Genomic DNA, 18,798 nt, shown 5'->3' with positions numbered 1-18,798 from the left:
TTTTTGTAAGAAGAAAAACAAAGAACATTTTGTTTTCTCAAAATATATTTGTCTTTTTTTTTCAAGTAAGTTACTGATAATCACTTAATTAAAATTCTTTTAATTAAAAAGCTTTTTAATACAAATATTTTAATTAATAAATTTCTAATACTAATGTAAGGATACATTGACCAGCCTAACTAACTTAAGACGCATCATTTTATACACTTTAAGTTTAATAAGTTACGTTAAGTTACGTGTTTCATATGGGCATCAGTATTACTGTAAAAATAAAGCCCGCAATAAATTTTACCTTAACGCCCGGTTCGCCTCACTACGGCCCTGCATATTACATATTATATAGTGCAATAATAATATTGCCTAAGGAATCTGCATATCTATGTATATAATAATCTGTTCGTGGGAGTTTTTGTCGTTATGATATTTAATGAAAATATTCCTCATAAAGCTTTATCTGAAATATTTATTAATATAATAATAGAAAGTTCAAATGAAAAGATTATTAAGATTAATGAAATTATTTATCTATTGATAATAGATAAATAATCTCTCTTTTCAATAAATAATTAATCTCTCTTTTCAATAAATAATTAATCTCTCTTTTCATTTAATATAACAATAAGTTTTTGCTGAACATAAAAACTAGTAAGTTCCTTACAGTTGAAGTTAAAAGTTTTTACAGTTGTTGGCGCTATTTTTTAAAAGTTATTTTTTAATAATAAAATTATAACTTTATCAGAAATACTGTTGTTCAAAACCAAATGGATGATCAAGAAGTTTGCAACAAATTCGATCATTTGAGAAGTAACTATTTTTTAAATAAATAAAATGTATATTTAATAATTATTTTGACAAAACTCCTTCATTTTTTAGTTGAAAAACTTCCCCAAGAAGTGCTGAACACGCTTGCATATGAATTACCTAATGACTGGAAAAAACTTGCTCGCAGATTGGACATTAACGATGAAAAAATCGATTGTGTTTTGAGTGAGTACACTACAGCCTTTGAACAAACCTATCAAATTCTAAAAATTTGGTTTAGAAAAAATCCTAACAAATTATGGAAAGATATTAAAGATGGATTGATTTATTGTGAAAGAAATGATGTAATTATTAAATGTGAACGAAGTAAGTTTTTTTATTTGTTATACTGTAAAAAATGTCACGCCAATTTTCTAATAAAACTGCCATGTCGCAAAGGTCAAATTAACACGTGACGTTAAGAATTAAAATGGTCACGCGACTTTTAGATATTAGGTATTGCATGACATTTACAATTAAATTAGTGACAAATAAAAAACTTATACTTAAATGTGACAAACAGGCCCGTGGCAACCAGGGGGCAGCAGGGGCACTTGCCTCCCCAATAGTTTTTCAAATAAATAATTTTAAAAACGTTGACTGAAAAAAATGACTGTGAAATCATGAAAAATGAAATCCAATTTATCATACCACAATTAAATAGAGCAGCCGTGGCGCAGTGTTTACGGTTAGGGTTAGGCGTGAACTTCCAATTAAATGCTCATCCGCGGTGTTCTCTGATAAGACCGTAAGAACTTCTTGCGGCACGAAATAAAAAAAAACTTAAATGTGGCGCTTTAAATCGGGCTTGGTACATGCGACGCGATAGTGTTTTAGGTAGTCCGTGATGAATAAAGTGTTTAAATGTCATACCACACTTATTTAAAATAAACAAAAAGAAATGATAAAAATTGTTCCTTTTTTTTTTTTAAAACCATCATCAAATATAAATAATAAATTTTGAATTGATTTAGTGTTTCAAAACTTTTCAAAAGACTTTTCACAAGACTTTTTTTCTTTTTTTAACCAAAGATGAATTATATGTAGTTAGTGGAAGCACAGGATGAGAGACCATCCTGTTATCACGTTCTGTGTTATAATGTGATTTCATTGCCCAATTATTATTCGGTCTCAAAGTTTGAAGTTTGTAGTTTTGAAGATGTATGAGTTGGAAAAGTCACAGCATTTATTATCTTTACAAAAATTAATTGATTCAATTGTTAGATGTGATCCAGGATTATTAAAAACAATAAGTCTGGAAAAATCTTTGCTGCATCTCAGATGATTTATTACAGTTTTAACTAGATGTGGGGCTCCCTCTGTTTCTAGTGGTCCACCATTCACTATTTTTGCTTCTAGTTTTTGTGTTAAAATATCATAAAGTGTGGTAAGTGGTTTTCCAAAGTATTTAATTCTGCACAGTTATTAACAACCTAATGATGCTCTCCTGAAGACGCTTTTGAAATTTGCTTGATACCGTTGCAAGCTATTATTTATTTTGGTTTACGGACAGTAGTAATACCTGACTCATTTACATTCCTAACTTGCTCTGGAACAAAGTTGTACCAATCTAACAAACTTTTTAAACTCTCAAAAAAGTAGCTTACATTATTCTTATTGAAGGCAAAAGCACATATTGATATGCTAGCTGTCTTGCTGTTTTTGGGGCTCACGATAAAGTGTACTTGCCATTTTCAATTAGTCAATTAATTCTTTATCTGCCTTATTAGAAAATAATTTTTATAGTCAAGAATTTAGAACATATTGAAATTCATTAGTAGATTTTTTCTCTTTTTGTACATACCTTTTGAGAGTCATAATTAAACTTTTGCTAGCTTTAGCAGTTCCACAAATACTTTTATTTTCCAAAAACGTCATTCACAGCTATCTATCAGTATTTTTTTGAGTAAATTCTTTTTATCTTGTATATTCTAGGCATACCGAATTCTGAAAGAAAAATAAATAAATTTCAAGACGCGTGTGTTCATGGCAGATCTAATCTCCAGATCAAGTATCCCTAATAAAAGTGAATCAAGTGCCCTCTGTTACGTTTAAGATTGTAAAGTTTTAAAACAAAAAACCTATGAAAAATTTATGAAGTAAACTTTACATGGTCTACATTTTCATCAGCATGAGCTTTTGGAAGTTAAAACTTACGGATTTGTAGTCACAAAATCCGATCATTTTTTTCTATTCATTTAATCATTTATATTTCCGAAAAACTTCTTTTTAAAACTTAACGACTTTTTTTTAACGATGGGGTTTTGTACCTTTATTTCACAAATGTTATCAAACTTGATAATGTTAAATACTTGATAATGTTAATTGATACTGATAAATGTTATCATACTTGATAACAATATACCGAAAACGATTCACTGTGTAGTCTTTCAACTATTTGCCGTAACTTTATATTACTCTTGGTAGTTTTCTTTGCCAAACCATCATTTATATAGACAAAACACACTTTCTTTGCTTTTTTTAACTGCATTTAAGAGTTTATTCTTATCCTGATTGTTTTAGAACTATTTTTCTGGGTAAATTATTTTTCTTAATTTTGTCTACTCAATGCGCTTTTTCCACATTTACAATCACTCGTTCGACACTTTTTAACTTGTATTATTTATTTTATTTTAAATATTTTTTTTTTATGCTTTTTAGCCCGGGTTTTTATCAAAAAGTATTTACAAATATTTTTCTTGAAAAGTTATATAAATCTTTTTTCTTCATCGACGTTTCATTGTTATAAGGACCGTTAAGGTCCAGATTGTTCCATTAAGGTCCAGATTGTTCCGTTAAGGTCCATATTATCCATCCTACTTTGGGACTTGCGACCGAAAGTCAAAACCGATCAGTTTGCGCAAGTCCCATAGGAATGATTTACCGATGGCTATGCATTAGTCGATGTCCAAGTCGTTTGTACTAGGCCGAAGCCCAGTATGCCTACTAAAGGGTTTATCAAGAATTTAACGTCTCCCGTGGACGGACGGAATCGAAACAAAACTGAAACTCTAAGACCTGCGTAACTCAGACACCAATTAACTCTTCATGTCTCATTAGTACTAGACTTCAGCGGCAATACCCTCTTTTTGAATAACCGCTTCTATCGTTCCACAGTTCAGCACACTTTTCAATGATGCCTGCTTTATTACTCAAGTACTAAAAAGTTTCAGTATGTGTTTTTTTCCGTTTATCATTTATTTTATTAGGTTTGTTTCTTAATTGATTTAGAGTTATTTTAACATCGCATAAGTTTGTTTGAGAGTTCAACACATTGGGATTGTTATTGTTAACATATTTTTTAAATTTCACAATTCTTTCGGTCAACTTGTCTAGTTTTTACTCAATATTGGTGCTAAAACTTCTTTTTATAAAATTTTCTTTTTTTAATTTCTTGGTTTAACTTATTTTTAGGTTTTTGATAAAAATTTCCATTTTTGAAAAAAAAAAAAAATCGTGTTGTAAAAACCTGTCTGTTTGTTTCAAAAGCATGCTTCAATTTCAATATCTTCAAATATCAAACTTTCTAATTTGAAATCTTTTAAACTAATTGCTCGATAAAATTTCCAAGTTCTAGAAGGATGTTCCTAAAAGGATGCTGAATAAGATTAGGTAAGCTTGAAATCAATATGTTCATTACAATTAGAGTAAAATGTTGACTGTTTTAGAATAGAAATTCTTGATCTTTCACAGGATTTTACTAAATGCCATTTGTGAGTTGATGTGTTGAACAATACCATAATTAGTGATCTAAGGAATCTTCAAACGTGCAGCAATCATTCATTCAAACTTGTTGTCTTCCAATAAAAAAAATTTCTTTTGCACATTTAGCAAGTGATATTGTACTCATTCTTTTATAGATTATAGGTTATATAAGACATTTTCCAATTGGTTGATACCTGCGCAACTATCCCACGTGAAGGAGACGGAATAAGCACGAATTTTATTGGTGCGAATGGCGTAAGTGCGAACTGGCGTAAGTGCGAATCTGCATAAATGTAAACTAATATAAAAACAAAGCAATTGCAATTACTGGCATAAGTGGCATAAATATGTATATGTATTTATATATATATATATATATATATATATATATATATATATATATATATATATATATATATATATATATATATATATATATACATATATATATATATATATATATATATATATATATATATATATATATATATATATATTTATATATATATATATATATATATATTTATATATATATATTTATATATAATATGTTGTTTTTATTTGTTTCTTATAATTTTCATTTATTAAAAGTTTTGACCTGCATAATATTTATATTATAAATTATTTCTTTGTTTTCTATTTTTCCATTTAGGTTAAAATTGAAATATTTACTGTATTAGGCATCCTATCCCAGCTAACACACATGCGTTGATAAAACGTTAGAACAATATTGTTCGTTGCGTTGGCGCAACATCGACCGCCAGCGTTGTTTTAATATCATTTTGGTTACAAATGCGACGTTGCCAACAACAAAAAAACAACGTTGTATTTATACTTTGTATTGTACGTTGTATTTCAAGTCGGCATTGCATGTTTTTCGTTGATTCAGCGTTGTATTTTATGTTGGCACAACGTTGTATTTTAAGTTGATTCAACGTTATATTTTACGTTTGCACAACGTCATATTATATTTTTATCGGAATTAAATTTTTTTGTTTTATATTTTGGCACATACACATAATCATAAAACATTATGTATTTACACGCATATATAGTTGTATATGTGTTGTTTATACTTAAACATACATATTTCCACCACTTTGAAGCATTAGCTTTGCTGATGAGATATATTTTAATAATTATACTTAGCATCTGATTAAAGATGCATTTTTATGTTTGTTTTTCTCGTGGCTTGATATTTCCTTATTTCAAAAAGAGAAAAAAATGTTAGCAAAATATATTTCCATAATCAACTGAAATATTTGAATGAAAAATAATTCTTATAAATTATACAAATGTATATTTGTATATTTGCCTTTTCTTGATGCAAACACAATGTTGATCCACTGTGTAAAATCCAACGTTGTTCTAATGTATATGGATCAACGTTGATTCAATTTATATAATTCAACGTTAATCCATACACATATATGTATATGGATCTAAATCATCTTATCTTATAATTCTCGCCACATTATTTTTAACTCTTCTACGACACCTTTTCGAGATGTAATTGAGAACTTGAAAGTTGTAATTAAGAAAAGTAAGATGTAATTGAGAAAGGCAACATGTAATTTAGAAGTCGCAATATGTAATTAAGAAACACAACATGTAATTAGGAAATTTAAAATGTAATTAAGAAACCCAACATGGAAATAAGAAATCGCAATAAGTAATTAGAAAAACAAAAGTTGTAATTAAGAAATCGTAATATGTAAACGAGAATACATTATTTGTAATTGCGAATTCGCAATGTAATCTTAAAGATCATTATAAAAGATCCTCTTGGACATGCATTTTAATAAGTTAATTATATCAAATTTAGCATTTATATGCACCAGCAATACAGTAATACAGAATGGAATTGAAAGATCGTTGTGTTACTTGTCAATACACTTTGAACAGAAAGTCTGTTATTAAATTGAATCCGTGCAAGCATTTATTTCACCAAATCTGTTTACATTTACTTCTGGAACAACCAGAACCACCTTGTCCAATTTGTAGATATGAAATACATACAACTGAACAAGTTGAAAGAAAACATCTTTTATCTTCATCGAACGATAGAAGAAGAGTTATTGAATGTGCTGAGCGAAATGATGGTTGGGTGACTTTGGCGCAAACTTTAGGTCTCAAATATAAAACAACATACAATTGGGTCCGCAGCGGAAATTTTAATTTCGTTGAAAGAGGTGGTTTTAAACCAAAAAAATTAACCAATGATCAAATCAAAGAAACACTGACATGGATTGAAAGTGACTGTCAGTTGACATTGGTGGCCATTAAAACAAGAATTAGCGTCAGCACAACCACAATTGCCAATTACTTCGAAGATAGACTATTTTCATTTAAAAAAAAATACACAAAGAGCCTACTACAATGTAATGAAAACAAACAAAAAAGAGCTGAATACGTTAGGAACGTTAACGAACACATCACAAACGGTCATCAGATAGTTCGGTTGGATGAAACAAATTTTAACCTTTTTTGTATGAAAACGGAATGACGTGTCAAACAGGGGAAAAGAGCAATAATAAAAACACCGCTGTACAACATACGACCACGCATTGCGCAACGATTTTAAATAGGAAGACGTCCAAGCTGGTGCTTAATTGAATATTGCAATAATTTTTAATGACGTTGTGTAAATTTAAATTTTAAATTTTTATGTAAATAAATTATTTGTGCTTTATTTATTATTCATCTGAAATCTCAATTAAATTTTACACCAACAAAAATAAAAGAAAACTTTAATTAACACCCAATAGGATTTTTCAAGTTACCGCTTAAACTTCATTTGCCTTTTTCATGACTTTCTATATTTTATTGGTATTATATTATTATTTCCAGCCTTTAATTACAAAGTATATTAGGACTACAAAATTTAAAATACAAAGAACTTTGTATTCTTTATACTTTCCTTATTTACAACTATCACGTTCTTAATTACATTTTACGATTTCTTATTTACAATTTTCATTTTCTCAATTACATCTGACGTTTCTTAATTACAACTTTTAACCTCTCAATTACATCTTACTTTTCTTAATTACAGCATTCATCTTCTCAATTACATGTAACGTTTCTTAATTACAACTTAATTACCTTCTCAATTAAATCTTACTTTTATTAATTACAACTTTCAAGTTCTCAATTTCATCTTGGAAAGGTGTAGCGGTTATTAAAACTTTGAATTATTCCTTTTCTAATAATTTGGTCTTTAAGAAAGGTAATATACATTTTATACGAGTATCCAAGTTGTACCAACAATATAAAAAAAGTACATACATCCTATACTAATATCCAAGTTGTACCAACAATATAAAAAAAGTACATACATCCTATACTAATATCCAAGTTGTACCAACAATGAACTCCTATATATATATATATATATATATATATATATATATATATATATATATATATATATATATATATATATATATATATATATATATATATATATATATGTGAAAATAGACATTTATATAAATACAGACATATATATGGATATAGACATCAATCATCATTAAAACATATTTAAAATTAAAAAAGTTAGTGTACGTTTAAGAGAATCCTCATTACTGTCATTCAAACAATCTCGAAAAGAAAACAAGTTTTCACTTTATATTTAAACTAAAATATAATAAAATCAGCTAATGTAAAGATGAAATATTGACAAGTAAAATAAAAAATTAGAAGTGAAAAATACCATAAAACTGACCACGCAGAGTATCTAATTTTATCTAAAAATAATTTTCACAAAAATATTCTTACATTTCACTTAAATAATTACAATATCATTATTATGTATATACACTGCCCGGCCAAAGTTTCCGGTCACTTAAAGTTCTAATATTTTTTACCTATAATAATTGATTAATAATAATTATATATTATTATAAATATATTTAACTATAAATATTGATTAATAATAATTGAGATTAAATTTTAAAATTCTTTACAAGTCATAAATTAATTCGATTAAGATGTGCTAATGTTTTAAACAAACTTGTAATGATTGATATAAAATTTTAAAACTGTATATAAGCCATAAAATAATTCAATTAAGATGTGCTAATGTGTTTTTAATATTAAAATGCAAAATCTATGTTTTCTTCGCTTTTGGATTGTAAATATGCCTGAGTAAAAAATTTGTAAATAAAATTCAACTGTTCTTTAGTCATCAAAGCATAATTTCGTTGAAGTTAATATAATATATTGGATTAATAAATTAATTTAGCAAATATTTTATATAGCTGAATAAAATTTGATATTATTTTTTAATTTCTAGTTTATAAAAGTGCGTTTTGATTATTTTTAGACTAAAATTTTAGAAAATGATATAAAATGTCAAAGAAATATAATTTATCACTAGAAACGCGTTCTTCGATTGTTGCTCTGGCAAAAGATAATCGTTATACTAGATATATTCAAAAGTTGTTGAAAATACCGCAATCAACAGTGAGTGATACTATTCGTTGGTTTAAAGTACTGGTACAAATAAAAATAGGAAAAGAACTGCACGTGCCTGCAAAACATCAAAGGCTGAAGACAAGTCAATTATACTCTCATGTAAACGAAATAGACGATTAACAGCGCAAGAAATAAAATCTAACTTCAATGCTGCTCATAATAAAACTATTTCAGAAAGAACTGTAAGACGTCGCTTGAAAACTGTTGGCTTAAATGGTAGAGTAGCTGTTCGAAAACCTCTTCTAAAACCAATAAAATGGAAAAAGAGGCTTCAATGGGCTCTAGCACATTCAAATTGGACAGATATAAACTGGCGAAATGTATTGTGGATAGACCAATCCAAATTTCTTGTTTTTGGAACAAAGGGACGGATCTATGTGCGACGAACAGCTATTGAAAAATTTCATCCACAGTGTTTACAGCCTATTGTCAAACATGGTAGAGGTTCAGTAATGGTGTGGGGCTGTTTTGCTTTTAATCAGGTTGGTAATCTCATAAAAATGAATGGACTTCTTGATAAGAACGGATACCATAAGATATTATGTAGACATGCCGTGCCGTGGAAAGCGTCTAATTGACCATGGGTTCACCATGCAACAAAATAATGACCCAAAACACACAGCTAAATACTGTACAAACTATTTTCAAAAAAAAGAAGCTCGCGGAGAATTCAAAATTATGACATGGCCCCCACAATCCCTTGATCTCAACCCAATGGAGCTACTATGGGAACCACTGGATCGTGAGGTAAGAAAAGAGTGTCCTACATCAACTCATTTGCGGTCAATTTTTTAACGAGTGTGGAAAAATATTTCTCAAATTTATTTGGATAATTTATCAAACGTATGCCAAAACTTGTTTGTGCAGTAAGGAAATTGTCGATAGAAACCAGGCTTTTTTAAAGTCATCTTTGAAAAGGATTTTAATTATAACCGAGTATGAAAAAAATGGCGACTATTAGCGTTTTTTAGTGTCATTTTTTAAACTTCAACATCGAATTAGAGCACTTTCTGTTGAATTTCAGACCTATGTTTCATACGATTCTTAATCATCATAATGTTCTCTATCACAATCAACAATAAAAAAAAAAAGCAAAGAAGGAGGAGGGAGAGGGGATGGAGAGGAAAAAGTGAAGTAGCACCAAAAAATGTACATCTATAAGATATAAATATATAGCACCAAAAATGTACGATCTATACAATATATATTAAACATGCTTAATTAAAAATTGGTATTTAACTACGTAAAGAAACTACTATAAATGGTATTCATTTTTGTAGGATAAAATAAAGGAGAACTACATAATTTAAAAATCTTTGTTTCTTTAGCTTTGTTCAGCTGAAAAAGTCACCAATATACTAGAATTTGTTATATTTAAAATACACGCTAGCTAAAAAATCTAAAATTACTTTTTAATGTGACAAGTTTGTATGCTAAAATTTTACTTTGGCTTCCATAATAAAACCTTAGCAATTTCAAATAAAATCATCGCGATTTGATTTTTCTTTTAAAGAAAAAACTAATCGCGATGGTGTGAAAAACAATCGCGATACGCTTAATTCGAGCCCTGATCTGACACCACGCAACTCACTTTAGAAGAAACGCAAGCATTTGTTGTATCGAAGTCAATCAAATGGCGTTTTAATGAAGCAGCTGCTCCATGGTGGGGTGGCATGTTTAAAAGACTAATAGGATCTACAAAACGTTGCTTAAAGAAAATATTAGCCAAGTTAAGATTAACCTATGAAGAGTTATTAACTGTCCATCTCGAGAATGAAAGTGTCATTAATAACCGATCATTGACGTTCATTTACGAAGAACCACGGGACATGGTAATAACGCCCAACTATTTAATTATTGAAAGGAAGTTGAATTTAAAAGTTCTACCTGAAACGTCAGCAAATTATCAGTGTGCAAACATAAACCAACGTATAAAACGTGTAAACCAAGCATCTTTCAATCCTGTTGACACATTTTAGATTGAGACGAAGAGACGAGTATTTAAAGAATTAGCGTGAACAACACAAAAGCTCCAAAATTAAAGGTTCATCTCTAGTTCAAGTTGGTGACAGATTTAATAGAAGAACCCAGTAAATCCCGTATACTGTGGAAAATAGGTTTTGTTGAAAACATCAAGCAATCAAAGGACAAGGAATAAAAAAGAGCCACGTTTGAATAATTAGTATTATAAGCGTCACAGTAATTAACAATGTTTATTTACCGATCTGTTAATCCTTAGATGCTCGTTGTATATTTATAACAACGAGCGTCTAAGGATTAACAGACCGGTAAATAAACTCTACCCAATAGAATGTGCCTTAGAGAATGTTAATAAATTGAACATACTATAATTAGATGAAAAACTTATTCCGATTTATGTTAACGGCTCCTTGCGCGGGGGAGTGTTGCGATAGTATACCATTATTATTTATGTCATGGCTCTTTTTGAGTCATGTGATTAAGTCATATTTACTGATCTTTTTAAATTTTATTGTAGAATTATCCCTGAATTCAAAATTTGGTGTCCAACCCTCTTCGATAAATTTCCATCCGCGTAACAAAGAACTTAGTACAATACACCGTTTATTGGTCGAATTACAAGATTCAAAAAAGCCTTTAGTATTATGCGGAATGTCAGGTGTTGGAAAAACACAAATAGCCAGAAAGTACTGTGAAGAATATGAAAAGTTTTATGAAAACGTTATTTGGATTGACGCAGGATTTGGAAAATTAAGAACTTCAATAGAAGCTCTTTATCAAAAAATAGGACCTACAAAAAACAATTATATCGATATTGACGTTATCATTGAAAAAATACATAACTATTTTAAAAACGAAAAGACCTTGTATATTTTTGACAACATTGACAATGAAAGTGTTAGAAATTTTCAAATGTACATTTCAAAGTGTCCGAAGTCTTTTTCATTGATCACCACCCAATGGAGAACGTGGTCACATAACGTAAATCTGATGTCAATAGATGTTTTTTCTCCTGAAGAAGCTTTACTTTATATAAAAAATAACATTGAAACAAATGCAGATGAAATGTTAGAAGAACTAATAAAAGAACTTGGTTTTCATCCTTTTGCTATCACTCAGGCGATAAAATATATAAATGCACACTCAGTTTCAATTGAGACGTATCTTGATCGATATAGATTGCATCCTGTACAAATACTAGATAATGATAAATTTCCTACCGAAGAAGAATCGATGTCTGCTGTAAGAACAATCAATTTAGTTTTAATAAAACTAGAGAATGATGACAGCCTTTCATTAAAACTACTGAACTGTTTATCACATTGCGATGGTCAAAACATCACCAAGAATTTTATAGTCCAAGTTTCAAAATGCTTGTCAATAGACACAGAGTACTTGATTGATGATGCCATTCGATTACTAGTTAGTTTAACCTTACTAGATTCTTTTGGCGATGGTAAATATTTAATGCACGATCTAACACAGTTGTCGTGTAAATATTTTCAAAGTAAAACTTCTTGTTCACAAACATTCCTTAATCTTATCAAAAATTATTTTAACTTTGAGTTAAAAAACATAAACGATCACGCTGATTACGGAAAAGATTTTGTTTTTCATTTTCTGCACATGTTTCAAAAAAATAGAAAAGAAATGACTGAATTCTTTCACCGTTCATCAACAGTTATAAATAATTTCTTAACAAATAAAGGTTTATTCCAAGAAGCAATTAAAATACTAAAAGCTGTTCAAAGTTTTAATGCTAAAACTTATGGAGAAAATAATAAACTAACTCTTGATACAAAAGTGAACATTGGTAATTGTTTACACAATATGGGTAAATATGATGACGCTATAAAAGTTTATTATTCTGTTGATAAAATAAAAACTGAAATTTTAGGTATCAACGATCTGGCAACAATCTGTGCTAAACATAATATTGCAAGTTGTTTGAGAAATATGGGAAAATATAACGAAGCTTTAGAAATTTATTATTATGTTGATAAAAAACAAACTGAAATTTTAGGTATCAACCATCCGACAACAATGTGTACAAAATATAATATCGCAAGCTGTTTGAGGGATTTAGAAAAATTTAACGAAGCTTTAGAAATTTATTACTTTGTTGATAAAATACAAACCGAAATTTTAGGTATCAACCATCCGTCTACAATGGATACAAAAAACTATATCGCATACTGTTTGAGCCATATGGGAAAATGCAACGAAGCCTTAGAAATTTATTACTCTGTTGATAAAATGCAAACTGAAGTTTTAGGTATCAACCATCCGTCCACAATGAATACAAAGAATAATATTGCAAACTGTCTAAGCGATATGGGAAAACATAACGAAGCTTTAGAAATTTATTATTCTGTGGATAAAATACAAACTAAAACATTAGGTACCAACCATCCGTCAACAATGTATACAAAAAGTAATATCGCACATTTTTTGTTTAAAATGGGAAAATATAACGAAGCATTAGAAATTTATTGTTCCGTTGAAAAAATAGAAACTGAAATTTCAGGTATCAACAATCCGTCAATAATGTATACAAAAAACAATATCGCAAGCTGTTTGTGCCATATGGGAAAACATAACGAAGCTTTAGAAATTTTTTATTCTGTTGATAAAATGCAAACTGAAGTTTTAGGTATCAACCATCCGTCCACAATAAATACAAAATATAATATCGCATACTGTTTAAGCCAAATGGGAACATATGACGAAGCTTTAGAAAAGTATTATTCTGTTGATAAAATACAAACTGAAGTTTTAGGTATCAACCATCCGTCAACATTGAGTACAAAACATAATATCGCAAACTGTTTGAGCGATATGGAAAAGTATAACGAAGCTTTAGAAATTTATTATGTTGTTGAGAAAATACAAACTGAAACTTTAGGTATTAACCATCCCTCAACATTGAGTACAAAACATAATATTGCAAACTGTTTGAGCGATATGGAAAAGTATAACGAAGCTTTAGAAATTTATTATGTTGTTGAGAAAATACAAACTGAAACTTTAGGTATTAACCATCAGTCAACAATAGATACAAAAAGTAATATCGCAATTTGTTTGTGCCATATGGGAAAATATAACGAAGCATTAGAAATTCATTACTCTATTGAGATAATACAAGCTGAAACTTTAGGTATCAACCATCCGTCAACATTGAGTACAAAAAATAATATCGCAAGCTGTTTGTGCCATATGGGAAAATATAAGGAAGCATTAGAAATTCATTACTCTATTGAGATAATACAAACTGAAACCTTAGGTATCAACCATCCGTCAACAATGCGTACAAAAAATAATATCGCAAACTGTTTGTTCCATATGGAAAAAAATAAGGAAGCTTTGGAAATTTTATATTCACTTGATAAAATACAAACTGAAATTTTAGGTATCAACCATCCGTCAACAATGCGTACAAAAAATAGTATCGCAAAATGTTTAAGAGATATAGGAAAATAAAACGAAGCTTTTGAAATTTATTTTTCTGTTAATAAAGTACGAACTGAAATTTTAGATACCAGCTATTCTTCAACAATAGGTGCAAAAAATAATATTGCAGGCTGTTTGTCTGATACGGAAAAATAAAATGAAGCATTTGAAATTTATTACTCTGTTGACATAATGTAAACTCTAATTATAGGTATCAACAATAAGAACAAAAAACAGTTTTGCAATCTGTTTGTGTAGAAATAAAGAAGTTGTTTGGTTTTTTAATTTTAATTTTGTTTGGGTTTTGGCAGTTAAGTTATTATATACAATTTATTTGCAGTACTTCTTAGTTTAGTTAATATTTTAATATTATCTAATAAATCTATTTATTTGTTACTTGAGCCACATACTAATATGACTTTAGGGGAAATGTTTTTTAAAAACTTATTTTAAAGAATGTTACGAAAAAGATTGTTAACAGAGTTTTGAGTTCTCGTGATAATACTTTCTATAAAAAAACTTTTCAATGGAATAAACCTTTGATTAAATCTTTGCAATTTATTTTTTAAGTTATAAACTTAAAAATATTATTTGGATTAGTTGCATTATTAAATGAACAATCTGTTTAGTAGTAAGTCGCGATAGTGTTGAAACGGAGATTTTAAATTATTAGTTCTATAACCATAATTACTAGGTTTGGAGCGATTGATTAACTTTATAATGTTTAAAATTCTAAAAAAATATTCTAAATTATTCTAAAAAACCAGAAAATTTTAAATCGTAAATCATTTAATCTTTTAAGGCATTGATTGCTTATTATATTTTTTTAGATAGTTGAGAGCTGTTGTTTCATTTTGTAAAAGATATAAACTAAATTAGTAAAATGTTATTTTACTGATTTAGCCAAACACTGAGTTCTTTAATAGTATTTCGAAGAAACTTAAAACAAATAACTTTTGACCTAAACAAAACTTTTGACAATGAACTACAAGCAAGTTATAATTGATAAAATGGATTAAAAAGCCTTGAAGTTCTGATCGAAAGACAATCAAAATAATGTCTTCCTGAACATTTAATTCTTCCTGTGTTAGGTCACAAAATGTCGGATAAACTCTTAGAGTACCAATGCTGTTGACGTGAAGTTGAATCCTCAAATCTTTTGATCTGATTCAAAACTTTAGCTAAATTAAAAAAATATCATCATTAGTTTCTGGGAAATTGCAGAAAAGACATTAAAATTTTTAGAATATTCTTGTCCGATTTTCATTACTTATGTTTTTATGCAGCCACACTTGTTTCTTAAGCTATTTCATCGTTGAGTTATACTATCTGCTTGGAGTGGTGAGCTACCTCCCAGTGAATAATCGCACACGGGATACGCGTGGTTTTGTTCCGCATGTAACTTATATGGGGAATATTATTTTATCCCAAGTAAGTTTCATATTGTAAATCCCACATGGATTATATATGGCAAGTTCTACATGAGATACATGTTTTTTTTCCCGCATATAACCCATGTAGTAATTATTTTTTGTCCCACATGGTTTTTATATGCTAAATCCCACATAAGATCTAGATAGAACAACATATTTTATAGATTTTAAGTGTCACATATATATTTAAATCTAAATGGTATAAAAGTTGTTGAAACCAGATGAATTAATGAAAGTTTATTAACTTCTACAATTATTTTTAAAAATCTATTACTTAAATAATAATTTAAAATAATCGTGGAAGCTTTCGGAGAGACTTCACAGCAAAAAAAAACCCGTGATCAACCTGTGGGTTCCATGTGGGATTTATGGGATTTGTTTTGGATCGACTTTTCCATGTAGTTACTGTACAGAAATTTGTAACATCAAACCCATAGGGATAATTACGCATGAGTTACGCATGGGATTCATATGATACAAACACATATTTTAGTTTAGTTTTTTTTTTTTTAGTGCTCAATAATTTAATATAGGCTGTATAACGAATTAAATACTTCAATATAGGGTTTTTTAGGGGTTAGGATATCTCTTTTAAGATATCCTAAAAGAGATATCCTAACCTCTATGGGATATATCTATATTGCTTAAGGCTTTCAAGATCAGACAAATTAAAAAAAAATCGGGCATTGTAGCCTGACATTTTTCCTTAATTCCTAAACCTTTCGCTGCAAGAAAACCTCCGCCTTGCGGACGTGCTACCTTCTGGTTTTCCGCGCTGCGGCGAGCTTCACTTTCGGGCTGTTTAGAGCTCCGCTCAGTTCTTCATCAAGCTCCTCTGTTGAGAGTTGGTAATTTGAAATACGTAACATAATGATACTCGAATTGAATGAGTGCGTTCATATGGAAGGCATTAAAAAATCAAAAAATAGAAAGTTAAAAAGAGAGTTTGAAAAAGATTTAAATTTGTTGAGTGCGATTTTAGACCTTGATAAATTCTTAATATATACATATGAAAAGTACACGGGAGAAAACGGCATAGTCACATTTAAAAAGTTTTGAGAAAGTATATACTAATCATTTATAAAAGTTTTCATATAAAGCATAGAAGTAAAATAGAAAAAATTATTTCTTGATTAATTTATCTGAAGTTTACATTTTTAATAAAATATTTGTAACTTTTATTAAAATTTTTTTTTTCCTAACTTTATACAAAGACTTTTATAAATGATTAATAAATACTTTCTCAAAACTTTTTAAATGTGACTCTGCCGTTTTTTCCCGTGAACTCTTCATATATTATTATAAAGAAATACAGTTTAGTCGATATATTTTTGTTATCGAGAACTCAACAGAATGCTTTTTTTTATGTTACTTTTACTAAGAATATTAATGTATCAGAATGATGATGGTGGATTTAGTCAAATTTATAAATATATATGTTACTGATATATTCTGAAATTGTATTATCAAATCTAATGTTATACTTATATGTCCGAATATACGTATTAACTAATCATTAGATTCATTAGATGGAATTTTATCATCACTTGCAGCTCACTATGATTGTTGATTGTTTTTTTTCTTGACTATTTCACAAATTTGCAGCTTTAAAGATATGGTAAAGTCGTCGAAAAAAAGGGGAGGACTGATCCTTGTTAGGAGTATTGTGTTAAACTTCCTCCAATCACGTCGCAGGAAGGCAAAACTTGTATACATGTTGAGTGCATTTTTTGTCAGAAGAGGATTTTTTTTAACATGTGTCCTTTTAAGATGCTCCTTTAGCCTTTTAATTCCACCACTGGTGGAATTAAAAGGCTAAAGGAGCATCTTAAAAGGACACATGTTAAAAATTGTTCACGAGTTCCCTTTGAGGTCAAGAATAAATGAAGTCTTTTATGTTGAAAAAGAGGGAGGGTAAAATAAGGGTATAAAATGAAATGGAGGAGGTTTTGTCAAGTGGAGTACTTTTTTAATTGTGGGTTGTCTTAACTTGCTACTCAAGGCAATCGATAATTAAAAAGCACCAAAAAGCTCAAGTGCGGTCAAATTCAACAAACAAGTTCATGGACCCATGGATTTCTTTATACAACAAGCAAATATTGGTAGCATGAGTGTTGAATGTTCTACGGGTTATTAAATGACATGGCCAACAATACAGATTTCAAACCGGAGGGGCACAATCCTCAGTTTCTAAAGAAAGTCCTATATATCTAGAAATTTAAAAAAAAAAGAAAAAAAAGTCCTTTACAAAAAAAGTGGGAGTACGTGCCCCAAGGCCTCCCTCCCCCAGGTAGCTGGCTCTGAATGCACCAAGTTACCTTGAATGAGAGTTAAAAGAAAAACGAAAGAAGACTGGGTTATTTAGTTCACTGGGACTTAGCCTCGGGCCAATGTTCAAGCAGGATGTTCTGCCAATTTGGCAACATTTAAACAAGATAATATTTAATATTTAAACTTGTAAACTATTTTTTAAACTGGTTTAAATTTAATTAATTTGTTATTACCTAAGATCTTCTGCTTCTATCACTTAAATATTCCCAGTTTTTGCACTTTCTACCTGGACCTGCTGCAAAGTTTTTTTTTGTCAACAGTTACCTCTTTGTCTAAGCAAGTTCGTTCGTGTTCTAAAAGTCTAGAGAAGGTTCTTGAATGTTTCCGCAACTTTGATCGGAATTTACATTTAAATATGATTAGAGTTTTCTTTAGATTTATCATTTCAGGTTTGTCAATACTTTCATAGTATAGACCCTCCAGTCTACATAACTCACGTAGAAGAGCCTCGAGTAAATTATCATGATTCCAAACTCTTGAATTATAGGAACTAAATGTATTCTTTTCATGTTGAATGTAAACAATGAACTATTGTTAGTTATTTTACACGCAAATTTTAATTTTAAAACATGCACTATGTCATCAAATGTTGAATAATTTATACGCAACTTTATACGCA

At 29.2% G+C, this 18,798-nt stretch overlaps 1 protein-coding gene across 1 annotated transcript; it reads left to right on the top strand.

Moving 5' to 3' along the window:
* The first annotated feature begins 606 nt into the window (after positions 1 to 606).
* Positions 607 to 14,796, top strand: LOC105843262 (uncharacterized). The gene is made up of 3 exons (XM_065810822.1): positions 607 to 804; positions 874 to 1,128; positions 11,483 to 14,796. The coding sequence occupies exons 1-3, from the start codon at positions 762 to 764 to the stop codon at positions 14,443 to 14,445; spliced, it is 3,261 nt and encodes a 1,086-aa protein (XP_065666894.1). The 5' UTR covers positions 607 to 761; the 3' UTR covers positions 14,446 to 14,796.
* The last annotated feature ends 4,002 nt before the right edge of the window (positions 14,797 to 18,798 follow it).

The sequence above is a fragment of the Hydra vulgaris genome, chromosome 11 (genome assembly GCF_038396675.1).
Source record: "Hydra vulgaris chromosome 11, alternate assembly HydraT2T_AEP".
Classification (NCBI taxonomy): domain Eukaryota; kingdom Metazoa; phylum Cnidaria; class Hydrozoa; order Anthoathecata; family Hydridae; genus Hydra; species Hydra vulgaris.
Note: the sequence above shows the minus strand (reverse complement) of the source record. Positions and strands in the feature narration are given on the sequence as shown.

Coding starts and splice junctions, on each gene's coding strand:
- LOC105843262 (XM_065810822.1), top strand. CDS start 762: ATGGATGATCAAGAAGTTTGCAACAAATTCGATCATTTGAGAA. Junction 805..873: donor CAAATTCGATCATTTGAGAA/GTAACTATTTTT, acceptor TTCATTTTTTAG/TTGAAAAACTTCCCCAAGAA. Junction 1,129..11,482: donor AATTATTAAATGTGAACGAA/GTAAGTTTTTTT, acceptor ATTTTATTGTAG/AATTATCCCTGAATTCAAAA.